This window comes from Equus asinus, chromosome 20 (genome assembly GCF_041296235.1).
Source record: "Equus asinus isolate D_3611 breed Donkey chromosome 20, EquAss-T2T_v2, whole genome shotgun sequence".
Lineage (NCBI taxonomy): Eukaryota > Metazoa > Chordata > Mammalia > Perissodactyla > Equidae > Equus > Equus asinus.
The window spans coordinates 59,727,369-59,741,311 of NC_091809.1; the positions used below are offsets into that span (position 1 = coordinate 59,727,369).

Sequence of the window (13,943 nt, forward strand, 5' to 3'; positions counted from 1 at the left end):
GTTCTAACCCAAGACACATTTCTTTGCATTGTTTACAAAGCTCATAAGAAACATCAGGAGGAAACTGAAGTACTTAACCACAGCATCCCAAATAGGGACATTATTTATGTATTAACAGATATTATACTTCATATATGTTGATATAGACATTTATACACAACAATACCTGCCCTCATATACAAATACATATACATGAATATATACAAAGACTGTGTGGTAACATAATCTACACACAGGTAGAGTCAGAAGTGAGACCAGGTAACATGATTTGAAAAGCATGCCCATGGGCCCCTGACCAATACAACCCCCTATGTAGCCACATTGTCTTAAAATCCTCTCAGCATCTTTCTCCCTGGGGAGTATATGACATCTCATTCTTCCTCTCCTTTGTCTCCTTCTCCAGGAACACAAGCCAAGGCGTCCCAGTTCTTGCAGGCCTGGAGCTACTGCTCCACTCTGGGCCAGCCGGGCACTCGAGTGGGAGACTACAAAACAGCCTGATGGAGGAGCTGCCAGCTAGTCTCTCTAAACATACCAAATGCGATTGAAGCCTGGCCCCTCCACAAATTTACCATGTGACTTGTATAAGTCATCTCACTTCTCTGGATTTGATTTCATCTGCAAAATGCAGATAGTAATAGCCTCTACCCCCAAGGCCATGTGAGGATGGACTGAGGTAATATACATGTGTGTGTGCATATAGATCTATACGTACACACCATATATGTCTGGGACATAATGAATATTCAGCAAATGTTTATTATCATCATCACTATTGCTTTCTTTGTCTTTCCTGTGGAAAATCCGGCCTGCAGATTGGGGATTTTCTAATACTTTGATGCCAAAATGCCATCTTCCAGAAGCTGCTCCAGGAACCCCATACAAATCCTGCTTTGTCACAGTGCATGCAGGCACACCCTCTCCTCGCACACAGCAAGGTGGGTAAGTACAGAGATTCTCTAGTTGGGCTTCTTGGTCCCAAGACCCCTCCCACTAATCTAACAATATTCCCTTGCATAAATTAACACAGCCGAGGCATCTTACCCACCCTGAAAATGTAAACCCATGGATGACTACTGTTCATTAACTTCAGGATTAGCCTCCTACTCCTTTTCCTTGACCAGACAGTTTCACAAAAGTAAATATCTAAAAACCCCAAAAGCAAAGAGTAGCAGATTGCACTTTTTTTCTGTTGAAAGACTCGTCCATTTTTGGGTACTAAATCACTGATAACATTGCAAAATTTTCAGAGTGTAATTGACCTGTGTTGCTTCACCTTCCTGATGTGGCAATTGTTTAAGACATGGCTTTATAAGGGACCAGAAGAGAGACACATGATGCAGCGAACCTCAGGGCACCCACCAGGGCAAGGTCCCTACTCAGAGGGGCAGAGAGGAAGGCCAGGAGAGGCAGTGTTTGAGGAAAAGGCCATGTTCAGTCTGAAGACGCTTCCACTCCTGCTCCTACTCCCCATACAGCTTTCCAAGGCCTTTCCAGTACCTCCCGAATCCCCAGAAGAGAAGAAGGCAAAAATTGTTCAGGTAAATTGACCATCAGTTGGTGGGCTGTTGATTTGCTGGTTATTAGAAAATTGTGTGGGTTGCTTTCTCTTTTTAGTTAAAATGGACTGAAAGAAATTCTCTCGATGATTTGAGGTTGAATGTCTCGTTTCAGTGATTTGGAAGGTTCCGAGCTGGGCCCTCTAAAGGCCAGGCATGAGAACAAGCCAGGCTCTTCAAAACCTGGGAAAATACTGCTGCTGAGCTTCCAGCTCGGGAAGCCTTTTAGGAGAAATGGTTTTAATTGCAAAACTAAATTATTTTCTTTCTCACTTACCTAGGATTTTCCCTTTCAGTATATCTGCAACCCAGTTACTACACGTGTGATGCTTTCTATATGGACTTATCTTTGCAGCCAAAACTCCCAGGTGTAGAAGAGAGCATGAGGATGGGACAGTATAAGTCCATAGTGTACCCAGATTTCCTAACATCAGACTATGGAGCTGTTTATAAACATGGAAGTGCTAAAAAAGCAAAACCAATATTTTTCCATTGTTTCACAGTGTGAAAGTCAGCCTACATTTTTAAGAAACACAAGGGAATGTTATCACCAATTTGTCAAGCATAATGTTTTTAGTATTACAGTTTTAGAAAAGCATTATTCTTGTTGCTTTTTCTTTTACTTATTTTTTTAAGTCTCTTTCAATGGTAATAGTAACCCCTAGGCTAACAGCTAATAGCTAAGTGCTTACTCTGCAACAGGCACCCTGCTAACCATTTCACAAACATCTCCTTTCATCCTCACAACCCTGTGAAGGGGGTATTATTATTCCACTTTAGAGACTAAAGTAAATCTTAAGTCAGTTAAGTGATATGTCCAAGGACTCATAGTCAATCTGTGGCAGAGCCAAGATTTGAACCCAAACCTATCTGATCCCAAAAGCTGTGTGAGCACAGAAGTGCTCGGTCCCGTGTCACTTGCAAAGTTTCAGGCGTTCACAGGCTGCTCAAGGTAAGAGAAAGAAGTCTTACAGTTGGCTTAACCCCCCCGAGAACCTTTACCCCCTCAGGAGTGTTGGCCCCTTCCAAAGAGTGACTGTGGTAGATAAAATGCTCATGTCAGTGATACTGCTATTGCCCTGAATCATATCTGGAGTTCTGCTTTTAAAATTGTCAGTTTTCATTTGAGAAGCAGCATGGTGACTTGGGACCTGAATTGTCATCTTGGCAAGTTCCTTCCTTCTCTGCACCTCCATTTCTTCCTGAGGATGAGTAATACAATAGTGAAAAGAGGATTAAAAGAGAGAATCTGCATTGATGCAACTAATACCTCAAGAAGTCAATAAATGCTAATGCTATTTTTTTCAATAAAAATAAGAAGACAGTCTCCTGACTGTATACTAGCATTTTGCTTGAGGACTTGGGCCTCATCCCTTATGAAATAGCCATTTTTATGCATAAACATTAAGTGGGGCACTGGGCAGGGGCTGTTCTTTCCAATAGGCACCGTTCTCTCAAAGTCAACCTGGCAATTTGTGTTTTGTTCCTGCGGCTATCAGGTTAGTAGCCCGGGTTTGACCTCTGCAGAAACTTAGAAAGGAATGCAAAATGCCCAGAGGACTGAAGGTAATTTCACAGCAAGTTTCCTTATATGTTTGTCTTTATCCAGAATTACCTTGAAAATTTCTACCAATTACCAAGGAAAGGATATCAGGCTGCAAGGAAGAACAGCACTAGCATGGTTGTTGAAAAGCTTAAAGAAATGCAACGATTCTTTGGGTTGAATGTGACAGGGAAGCCAAATGAGGAAACTCTGGAAATGATGCAGAAACCTCGCTGTGGAGTGCCTGACACTGGAGAGTTTATGATAACCCCAGGGAACCCCAAGTGGGAACGAAATAACCTGACCTACAGGTGATATTTCTAGGGTTTCAGAATTCATTCATTCGACCAGTATTTTTGAGCTTTTATGATGTGCCAGACAATGTTCCAGGACTTGGGATACAGCAAAGACAAATAAAAATCCCTGCCTTTATAGTTTAGATTCTGGTGAATGAGTCTGAGAATGAAAGGGTAAAAATCCCATGATTCTTTTCACTCCAAAGCCTGCCGCTTTTGTCTTCCTTCTCTAACAATCTAAAGAGGATGATGGCAGTGTTAGGCTTAATCACTGCTCGAGAGAATCTAGCCCCACCTTGCATGCCTCCTGTTGATGATAATGATACCCAATATTTGTTGAATACTACTATTTGCCAAGTATGAACTAAATACTTCACGTGTATTTAATTCCCACAACAACCCTCTGAGAGGGATACTATTTTACTATCCTCATTTTATGAATAAGGATACTGAGTTTAAAGACATGTAGTAATTTCTCTAGAACCCACATCTGTCTTCAACCCCGAGTCCCGCACTCCTTCCTTATACTCTCTCTAGTGGTAACACTTCATGTATGCAACTCACTCCAAAACAGAGTAACTCAATCAGTTGATAGACTGCTGTTCTGAATAGTAATGAACCCTCCACACATCTTCTCATTTTGAAGGATTATTAACTATCCCCCACACTTGCTGCTAAGGGCTGATGTTGAAAGAGCTTTTGAGCGTGCCTTTAAAGTGTGGAGTAGAGCATCACCCCTGAAGTTCAAGAAGATCTCACAGGGAGAAGCAGACATCAGGATTGCTTTTTACCAAGGAGGTAGGCTCGAAGCAGTCCCGCTCAATTTTGCTTTCCCTGGTTAACCTGAGACACGGCAAGGGCCTAATACAAATTGTTTTATTTCAGATCATGGTGACAATTCTCCATTTGATGGACCCAATGGAATCCTTGCTCATGCCTTTCAGCCAGGCCCAGGTATTGGAGGAGATGCTCATTTTGATGCAGCAGAAACATGGACCGACAACGGAACAAGTAAGTTAACAAGGTTATGTCCACATGCAGATTCTGAATGAACCTTTGCCACATCAGAATACCCCCTCCACACACACATACACACACACACACACACACACACACATCCAAGTTATTGTAGCATTTCAAACTCACACAAACTGACCATTTAAAGTTTTTGCTACCTCAAGATACTGAGTCAGTTTAAGTTTAAAAGAATCCTGAAGCTAATTACTGACCTTGCTTCCTAGGGCAAGAATCAGAAAGCTACAGCCCATGGCTAAATCCTGCCTGGTTCTGTTTGTATAAATAAAGTTTTATCGTAAAAGGGCCACACTTATTTGTTTATGTGTCATCTATAGCTGTTTTTATGCTGCTATAACAAAGCCGAGTAGTTGCAACAAAGATGGTATGGCTCACAAAGCCTAAAATATTTACTATCTGGATCTTTACAGAAGAAGTCTGTTGACCATTGCTTTAAAGTATACATTTTTTAATATTCTAAAATTTAATGATGTTTGAAAACGGTCTCTATTTTTGGAAATTCAGAAATAATTGAGTTGATTTAGGAAACTGTCCTGCTTAGAAGAGCAGCCATTTTTTTTTCATCTAGTTATTTCACCTTCATGGAGCTCTTTTTCAATGGTATGCCAACCACGCCTTTTAGGAGAAGACTCAGAATAATAAGAGTTGGACCATCTGAAGGGAAGAATTGAGGATAAGGACTGGTATATCCAGACCACATGGTAATTCACAAGGCCATGGGGTAACAATACACCACAGAACACTTTTTAGAAAATAATAGGAAAGGCATCTTTTTTCTTTCCTTGAGACCTGTTCCTCCCACCATTTTCTCAACATATCTTTTGTGAGTATTTATTCTACCTAAGTCCCTACACATAGCTCCTAGCAATGTGTACCAGAAAATAAATAACACGCTCCACTACTTTGCATTCCTCTTGCCCTCCCCACTAGTTCAGACAGTCATTACCCTCTTACCTGAACTAAATGATCCAGATTCCCACCTGGACTGTTCACCTTCAATCTCTGCTTCCTCTAATTTTTCCCAACACTGCAGCAAAGTTTGTCTTTGGAAAGCCCATCTCGGATTACATTACTCTCCTGCTTGAAACTTCCAGTGTTTACATTTTCTGGGTGAAATAAAGTCCAAATACCTTCACTCGGCATTGAAGGCTCTTGGTGACTTTCCAATCTCATCTTTCATGACTTGTCTTCATATTTGATTTACACTAGTCACATTACATGTTCACTGTTCCTGAAACACCCCATGTCCTTTCCAATTTCCCTACATTTGTCCACATTATCCTCTTCCTAAATACCCTTCCGCACACCCCAATCCCCACCTTTCAAAATCTTTTTCCATGCTGTGTGACATGCTGCTCCCTGTCTTTTCTTTCAGCTGGAAATGAGGCCTCCTCCTCAGAATCCTAGCAGACTTTGTTTCTCCTTCTCTAACTGTTCTCCTCATTGTTCTATACATTCAAGTTGTTTGCACACATCTTGCTTTCCAGACTATGCATCACAATTCCCCCAGAGCCCCTCGCCTAATACTCCAGGCACTCAAAGATGGTTTTCAAAATGCATTTATGAATGCAAAAATGGAAGGATGTGTGATGATTGAGAAAGCAATTCTTGGAGCTTGGGTAGAATTTTACTAGGCTAATTATCCCAAGGAAGTTGGATGTTGTGGTAAGAGCAAGGGTCTTGCGATCATATCCGGGTTCTACCTGGCTCTACCACCCACTAGTTGCAAGACCAATAATAAAATCTGTGGGCTTCAGTTCCTTTACTTTAAGAATATTTCTAACAATACTTCATCAAAATGTTGGAGGCTTAAATAATATTACACTTCCTAGCTTATAGAAAGTACTCTGCAACTATAATTATGTTTTTAAAGTTGGCATGTAGGGAAATAAAAAATGTGTTTGTAAGATGGCACACAAACTGGCTGGAGTGAAGGATTCACGTAAAATGTCAAACCCACAAATGTCTGCTGGAGCCAAGTGGAGAAGTCTTGGACTTTATTTGATAGGAAGTGCAAGTCTTGGAAGTTTTTATGTTCCCACTTGTGAAAGGCACTCTGCTTGCGGGAATTAAAAGATGAGGGAAGGGAAGGATAAGAGGCAGGATTTGTCTCTTTCTGGTGGAGTTCCTGGAGCTGCTTGGAAAGCTCAGGATCAGGGAAAAGCTGGTGCTAGGCAATGGGTGATTACGGAGTCAGTGAGTTGGCTCTGCATCTGAGGCTACCCCGCTGCCTGGTAGGCTTCTTTTCTGACTACCTGTTCACTGAGACTTTACTAATGGGGCTGAGGGCCTGGGAGATTGGAGAGGGGTATATGTGGGTGCACAGGAGGAGAGGGCTTCTGAAAGTCACAAGACCTGTGATGGCTCTGCCATCGTTTCTCTAAGCCTCAAGTCAACATCCATGACATATGGGAATCAGAATGAAGGCAGCTTTACTTCCTTCTAAGATTTGATGAGAATCTCATATTCACCTAATCTCAATTTATAACTCCTATCTTGATTCTTTCCAATCTCCATTTCTCCAGGTACCTGAAGGGAAAATGTAAAAGGCAGGGGAAGGGCTGTTTCCCCAGGGCAGTTTTGGCTTGGAAGCTGCATTCCTTGAGATCATATTTCCACCACCCTTGATTCCACTCAGAGCCATTCACCACACATGCTTGCATTTCAGATTACAACTTGCTTATTGTTGCTGCCCATGAATTTGGCCATTCCTTGGGGCTCGCTCACTCCACAAACCCTGCTGCCTTGATGTATCCCACCTACGCTTTCAGGGAACCCAGCACCTACTTGCTCTCTCAGGATGACATCAATGGCATTCAGGCCATCTATGGTAAGGTCATCTGAAGAACACTGCAGTGCATGGGGAGACCTGGGCATGTCAAGCATGTTCATTGCATTCTTGTCTATGGTGGTGGTAGTTGGAGCGCACCTGCGAGTCTATCAGGAGGAGAGTATACAGGTAAAATGTGGTGGATGCACACCATAGAGTAATATGCAGCAGTTAGAAATTCTGAATTAGAAGTACATATGACAACAACATAGAAGGGTCTTTAAAACATTGTGCTTCATGAAGAAGAATGATACATATTACACAGTATGTAAATTAAATTACAAAATATATGAATCTACATAAATTATAAATGCATATAGACAAAACTTGGCATTTTCAAGAAACATGCTAACAAAAAGATATATATTGATCACATTAAGATTGTTGTCTGTCGGGGAAGGTGAGGAATGGAAATTTGGAGTATGGAGAGAAAGAGAAACTTTTCAAGGAGGGATATAGAGGCCTTCGGCCCTGTTATAAGTACTTTCTGGGTAAGACCACTGCACCTCTCCTCCCTCTTGCCCTTCTGCCTCCTAGTGGCTGTGAGTAAGAACAGGAAACCACAGAAGAAGTTTGTGACTCTAAAGGAGTTGAAGGGAAGGGAAGGAAAGAGAATGGAAAAGAGTGGAGTGGAATGGAATTGGAAAAGGCATGCTCCTCTCTCTGGTGGGACAGCATTATAAAACCAAGCATGCCAGGGTACCACAACTAGGGAATTTTTTCATGACAGTAGGATTTTCAGGAATGACAAGACTTAGTCTAACTGCCTCTACTCCTCAACTCCTTTTCTCCTCAAAACATCTCCTTCCCTTGCTTAACCCATGTTTTAAATTTTCTTAACTGTTAAGATAGCCCTTCATTCTGCAATGAGAAAACACGTTTAAATACAAATACTTATAGAAGAAAATATTGCTAAACTTTGACTTAGATTTATGCTGTGGGGTAAAAGACTGATATGAACTCCTTTCCTGAAGGTGGATTTTAGTGGAAGGAGGAAGTGGATAGTGAGTGACCACAACACAGAAGAACCAAGATGAGAGAGAAGGATGGAATTAGGATTTTAAAGAGGGAGGAAGCATAGAATGCAAATTTCTTTACTTCGCAACTTAACCTGGAACTGTCCCTGAAAATCACCATTACTCTTATTTTTAAAAAAACAAAAACTGTAAGTGGGCCAAATGTACAGTTACTTTAATGCCTTGTGGGATGATAGTCTGGTAGAATTTCTCTTCAGGTGAAGACGCTACACCATCCTGAGCAGGGTCTGAAGTACACTGAGTCACACTGGACTGTTTTTTTTTTTTTTTCAGGACCTTCAAATGACCCTATCCAACCAACTGGATCAACCGCGCCCACCGCCTGTGACCCCAGACTGACATTTGATGCTATCGTCACACTCCGCGGAGAAACACTTTTCTTTAAAAACGAGTATAAGATTGAACTATTCCTTCATTTGACTTATTTTACTGGCATAACTTAAAACTGGATTCTAATTAAGTAACATATCACACATCACTCAGATTTTCCTTTTGAATTCCATGCACATGCATCTCATTGGAATTTACAGTGTTTTCTGCATAACTAAAAACATCCATGAAAAGAAAAGAAAAAACTAAAACATTCATAAACATTCAGATGTTTGTGATATCAGATGTAAGCAAATGTGGACTCTAGCTGCTTAGGAGCCCCATAGCTGGGTTTATCTGACACCAAAAGAGCATTCAGTTCCACTCAAATTCAGTCAAGTAAATGAAAATGATCACTTAATAAGCTGCAGGACAAATCATCTAACTGATTAAATTTTTCAATTTTCCAGTGGCTTTTTTGTGATTGTGTAATCACAGGCTGCGTGTGCTTGTATTGCTTTTGCTAGAATATTCTAAATAGTCTCATCGTTTTGTAGGAGCAGTAATCAAAGAGACCAACAAAATAAGACTTGTCAATGTGTGAGGAGGTGACAGTGTAAAATATAACCAAATAAGGTCACTTCTTTGACATCCTTTGAAAACTGTAAAGTACTTAACATATGGACAATATCACCATAAAGCATGGCTATATGTTGGTTACTGTGCTAGAAACTATGCGTTCACTATATTGTCATATCCTCCCAGCAATCTTATAAGGGCCAGTATTAGCCCAAGACTCACAGAAGCTGCCTACTTAGACAACTGTGTGTGTGGTTTTCTCTCCTGTGTTCCATTAGGTACTTTTGGAGGAGGCATCCCCAACTGCCAACAGTCGAACTCAATTTCATTTCTCTGTTCTGGCCATCCTTGCCAAATGGTATACAGGCGGCTTATGAGGATTTTGACAGGGACCTAATTTTCCTATTTAAAGGTAACTGCCTATGGTTTTCATCTTATTTTAGTGGATTTTAAATGGAGGGAAAGGACTTCTTTGTGGTCCCTTCTGGGTTCAGAGGAGGTGAGCCAGTGAGAGAGTGTTACGCCGGCCAGGGTTTTGTCAAGAGACCTGGGTCGGGTCCCATCTCTGCCATGAAATGGTATGTGAACCTAAGCAGATTATACCCTCAGGCCTCGGTTTCTCATCTACAAGATGAGAAAACCATATTAGACCACCTTTGGTCTTCCTCCACCCTCATCCCAGACATAATTTTCCAAGATTCCCCAAGGCTGTAATTTAATCTCTGTATAGAAGTCACATGAGATCAGATATCCAATTATGGGGCCCTGAATGTCAAGCTAAGAAGTCTGAATTTTGTGCGGGTGCTAGGGAACCACGAGGGCCATCATACCCCAATGAATTTAACTACCACCTCTATCTTTTAAACGCTATTTTTTCTGTTTTCATTTCTCTGACAAATTTGTGCAAAAACTAAGAAGTGGTACACGTTTTGTAGGAGTGGAAAAACTTTATCTAACATATGACCTGAATCATTGGCAGGCAACCAATACTGGGCTTTGAATGGCTATGACATTCAGCAAGGTTATCCCAAGGACATATCAAACTACGGCTTCCCAAGCAGTGTCCAAGCAATTGATGCAGCTGTTTCCTATAGGAGTAAAACATACTTCTTTGTAAATGATCAATTCTGGAGGTAAGGTAAACTATTTTTTTAGTTAGAGGTTGAAACCCATCTTGCTTTACCCTATCTACAAACCACTAATAATCAGGCTTCTGAAGGTTTTAAAAATATAGGTGGTCTTTATAGGCATTCTTTTTCACAAGATGATTGACGTTGTTATGGCTTTTGAAACTTTCATTTTTATAAAATTAAAATGCCTGCACGATGGTATTGAGGATTCTCTATCATGGAACAGAGCAAACCTTAATAAAGCACTAGAGTAGGATGCAAAGAGGCTAATTCTCATTTATGAGTTAAATTCCAATACTCTCAAGTAAATGTTATCCAGATAGCCTACAGAATTTGATGTCCAAGTTGGACTTATTATTTACATTTACTCAGAGAGAGAGAGAGAGAGAGACACTATGTACCAATTAAGTAAAAGCCTTAGAAAATATAAGCTCTTCTTCCTGAAAATAACACTGCACCAGCAACCAGAAGCCTATTTTAGCATTGCTGATACTCACATATTTTATAAATGTATAAATGGACCCTTAGGTAGAGAAGTTAACCATTCTTAGTCCCAGTACATAGGACGTTGTGAAGACTGAGTGAGAAAACATGTGTGAAAGCACTTTGTAAAGTATATGCAATTTAAAGAAAACTGTGATCATCATAGACTGTATTTGTCTTAAAATACAGAATATTTTTTTCTCATCAGATATGATAACCAAAGACGATCCATGGAAGCAGGTTATCCCCAAAGCATAGCAAGTACCTTTCCAGGAATAGGAAGCAGAATTGATGCAGTTTTCCAGCAAGATCGTAAGTGGAAAAAAACTATTAATAAATTTGTTTAATTTTTTTAAATAGCACATTTGCATTTGAATGTTATATTGGGACTGGAGTGGGGTCTTTTTAATTGAAAACATCTGAGATCTTACTTCGACAAGCTAATTCAGTATATTATCTCTTTTTTTTTTTTTACAGACTTCTTTCTTTTCTTCAGCGGACCAGTTTATTATGCATTTGATCTTAATACTCAGAGAGTTACTAGGGTTGCAAGAATCAATAAATGGCTTAACTGTAGATGAAGTTGAAGCAAAATCAAATTTTTTGTATCCATTTTCTGAATATTGCAGGGAAATCTAATTTGCGTATCCATTAAATTGTGACCTATTTATTCTTTTCTCAACAATAAATGATGTTGTTTGCTATCACTGTATTCATTGGACATATCCTCAGTGAAAATACATTTGAAAATTCCACTGTTTGCAGAGGCTGATTTAGTGCTTATGTGTTTCATCTCAGGTCAGTGAATTCATCACAAGAAGGAGATTAAGCCCTCTTTGTCACCTCTCTATTCATTATTTCATTATTTGATTATCTGACTTCTAAAATGCTCCTATATTCCAAAGTCTCTTTAAACACGTTTTAAGGCTATCTGCTACATGCAATTTAGCACTGGATTTAGGTTATAAGTAAGGATTATAAACAAGATAGATAGTACTCCTTGCGTTTATTGAAAATCTGGTGCTATTTTCCACTCTTGGAAAGAAATATTGTTGATATGTATTGTGAGTTGAATTGTGTTCCCCAAAAAAGCTATGTGCAAGTCCTAACCTCAGGTACCTATGAATGTACCTTATTTGGGACTAAGTCTTTGCAGATGTAAATAGTTAAGATGAAGTTATACTGGATTAGGGTGGGCATAAGAACTGATGTCCTTATAAGAAGAGGAGAGACACAGACACACAGTGGAGAAGGCCATGTGAAGACAGAGACAGAAATGGGAACGATGCATCTACATGCCAAGGATTGCCAGCAACCACCAGAAGCTAGAAGGAGGCAAAGAAGGATCCTCCCTAGAGCCTTCAGAGAGAAGAACATGGCTCTTCTGACGCCTTGACTTTGCACTCACAGCTTCCAGAACTATGATAGAATAAATTTCTGTTGTTTTAAGCTAGCAAGTTTGGTACTTTGTTGCAGCAGCCCTAGGAAGATAATACAGTACATCTGCACTTAAGAAAATGAATCAACACAGAATGGCAAAGTTGAACCCCCATAAGGATTATTAGCCTCTTCCCAGGGGAGCAGCAAATAGGAGAGGTACCGCTTCCTCTCCTGCCTCCTCCCTGCTCTCTTCCTCTAGAGCCTAAGCAAATGGGCTAGTTGGATCTGTTGTTCCTTATTTCTTTTTTTTCCCTGGTGTACTCAGTAGGACACAATTTACAGACAACTAGAGTCTGCACAAACAGAACAGCGCTGGGCACAAAATTCAATAAATCTCATTAAATTGACTTAAACTGAGCTTAGATGCATACATTTACTAAAGATTCTTTTCTGTTAAGAACTTTAAGACCTGTGGGATGATAGAGACTAGTCTAGACACCAAAATCATTATAATATTTGTAGTTGTTAGAACGTCATGTAGCTTATTATATAATAAATGTGAATTGTAAAATACATGTATCACTAGCACATCCTATTTTCCTTTTCTATTAAAGTTTTTAAATCCACAGATAATTTAGTATAATTTGGCACCTCATTCTGGTTCAAAAATTATTAAATACGTTCAAAATAAATATTTTAAATGACTGACATGATCTGCTATAATTTCTTAGGATACTACCACATAGTTTATCTAAAGTAATAAAAGAAATAGCAAATTTTGATATATTTACAGCATTTTATTCCCTTCTCAGAATTATTATAACATTGATATTAAACCTTAGATATTGCTTCACAGGTCATGAAATATTTTATAAATATTCAATGTCATCAAAAAATTCCCTCAAATATGTCAGCACATTATTCTCAACTTATTTTACAAGATCAGAAAACAAACTAGGACATACTATCATTTCATTCATTCGTTCACTCAACAAGAATTAATCACCTACATGTCCCAGGTGCTGTGCTGGGGAAAGTGAGAGAGATGTTTAAGTAATTTATTACATCAAGGTAACAAGACTGAAAGGACCTGTAAGAACAGGGTATTTCATTTTTAACAGTCAATTTCAGACTATCATGTTTTCTAGAACTTCCTATGCCAGTTTGCACAAGCACAAAGATGGGAGATTCACCTTCTCAGAACACCTACCTGCTAGTTATACTAGCTAGTTATGATAAATTCATGGCCTAATTCTCATCTAAACATTTTTGAGATGAGAATTGAGTTCGTCCTATTTCTTTATATTTCACGCAGTCATGAGAAGTGAACACTGTGCATTTTGCCACTTGCCTCCCTTTTGTCTGGCATTAGTTTCTGAAAATGTCTGAATTCTCCAACAAAGTTAGAGTGGCATCTTATTCACACTTGCATTTACAGTGATAGGGGAAATAGTAGGTGCTCAATAAACGTTTGATATTTACCCTAGTTAATTAGGGTAATCTGATTCCTAATTCAATTGTCTTTTCATGATACTATGCCACTCGAGATATTCTAGAGTTTCATTCAAAAGAATGTTATTTCATAAACTTTCAAGAATTTATGGATAGGAAAACCACCAGCTTGCAAAGACAAAAGTAAATTGGAAGCTGACTTCCAATTATAATGAATTCAATAATGAACAATGGCTATGTTTCCTAAGCAACTGTGGATCACGATTGCAAAACCAAGTCAAGCTAAGAAAAAAATAAAGCATATCATGAC

General features: G+C 39.4%; 1 protein-coding gene across 1 annotated transcript; it reads left to right on the forward strand.

The window, feature by feature from the left end:
• The first annotated feature begins 1,331 nt into the window (after window positions 1-1,331).
• On the forward strand, window positions 1,332-12,889 carry MMP8 (matrix metallopeptidase 8). Its single transcript, XM_014860017.3, has 10 exons — window positions 1,332-1,541; window positions 3,169-3,413; window positions 4,045-4,196; window positions 4,284-4,409; window positions 7,102-7,263; window positions 8,574-8,691; window positions 9,467-9,600; window positions 10,168-10,321; window positions 11,010-11,113; window positions 11,279-12,889. The coding sequence occupies exons 1-10, from the start codon at window positions 1,335-1,337 to the stop codon at window positions 11,380-11,382; spliced, it is 1,506 nt and encodes a 501-aa protein (XP_014715503.3). The 5' UTR covers window positions 1,332-1,334; the 3' UTR covers window positions 11,383-12,889.
• Window positions 12,890-13,943: the final 1,054 nt, after the last annotated feature.

Excerpts from the sequence above, each read along its gene's own strand:
- MMP8 (XM_014860017.3), top strand. The coding sequence starts at position 1,335 with ATGATGCAGCGAACCTCAGGGCACCCACCAGGGCAAGGTCCCTACTCA. Across the intron at positions 10,322-11,009 it reads GTAAATGATCAATTCTGGAG|ATATGATAACCAAAGACGAT; the intron begins GTAAGGTAAACT and ends TTTTCTCATCAG. Across the intron at positions 11,114-11,278 it reads TGCAGTTTTCCAGCAAGATC|ACTTCTTTCTTTTCTTCAGC; the intron begins GTAAGTGGAAAA and ends TTTTTTTTACAG.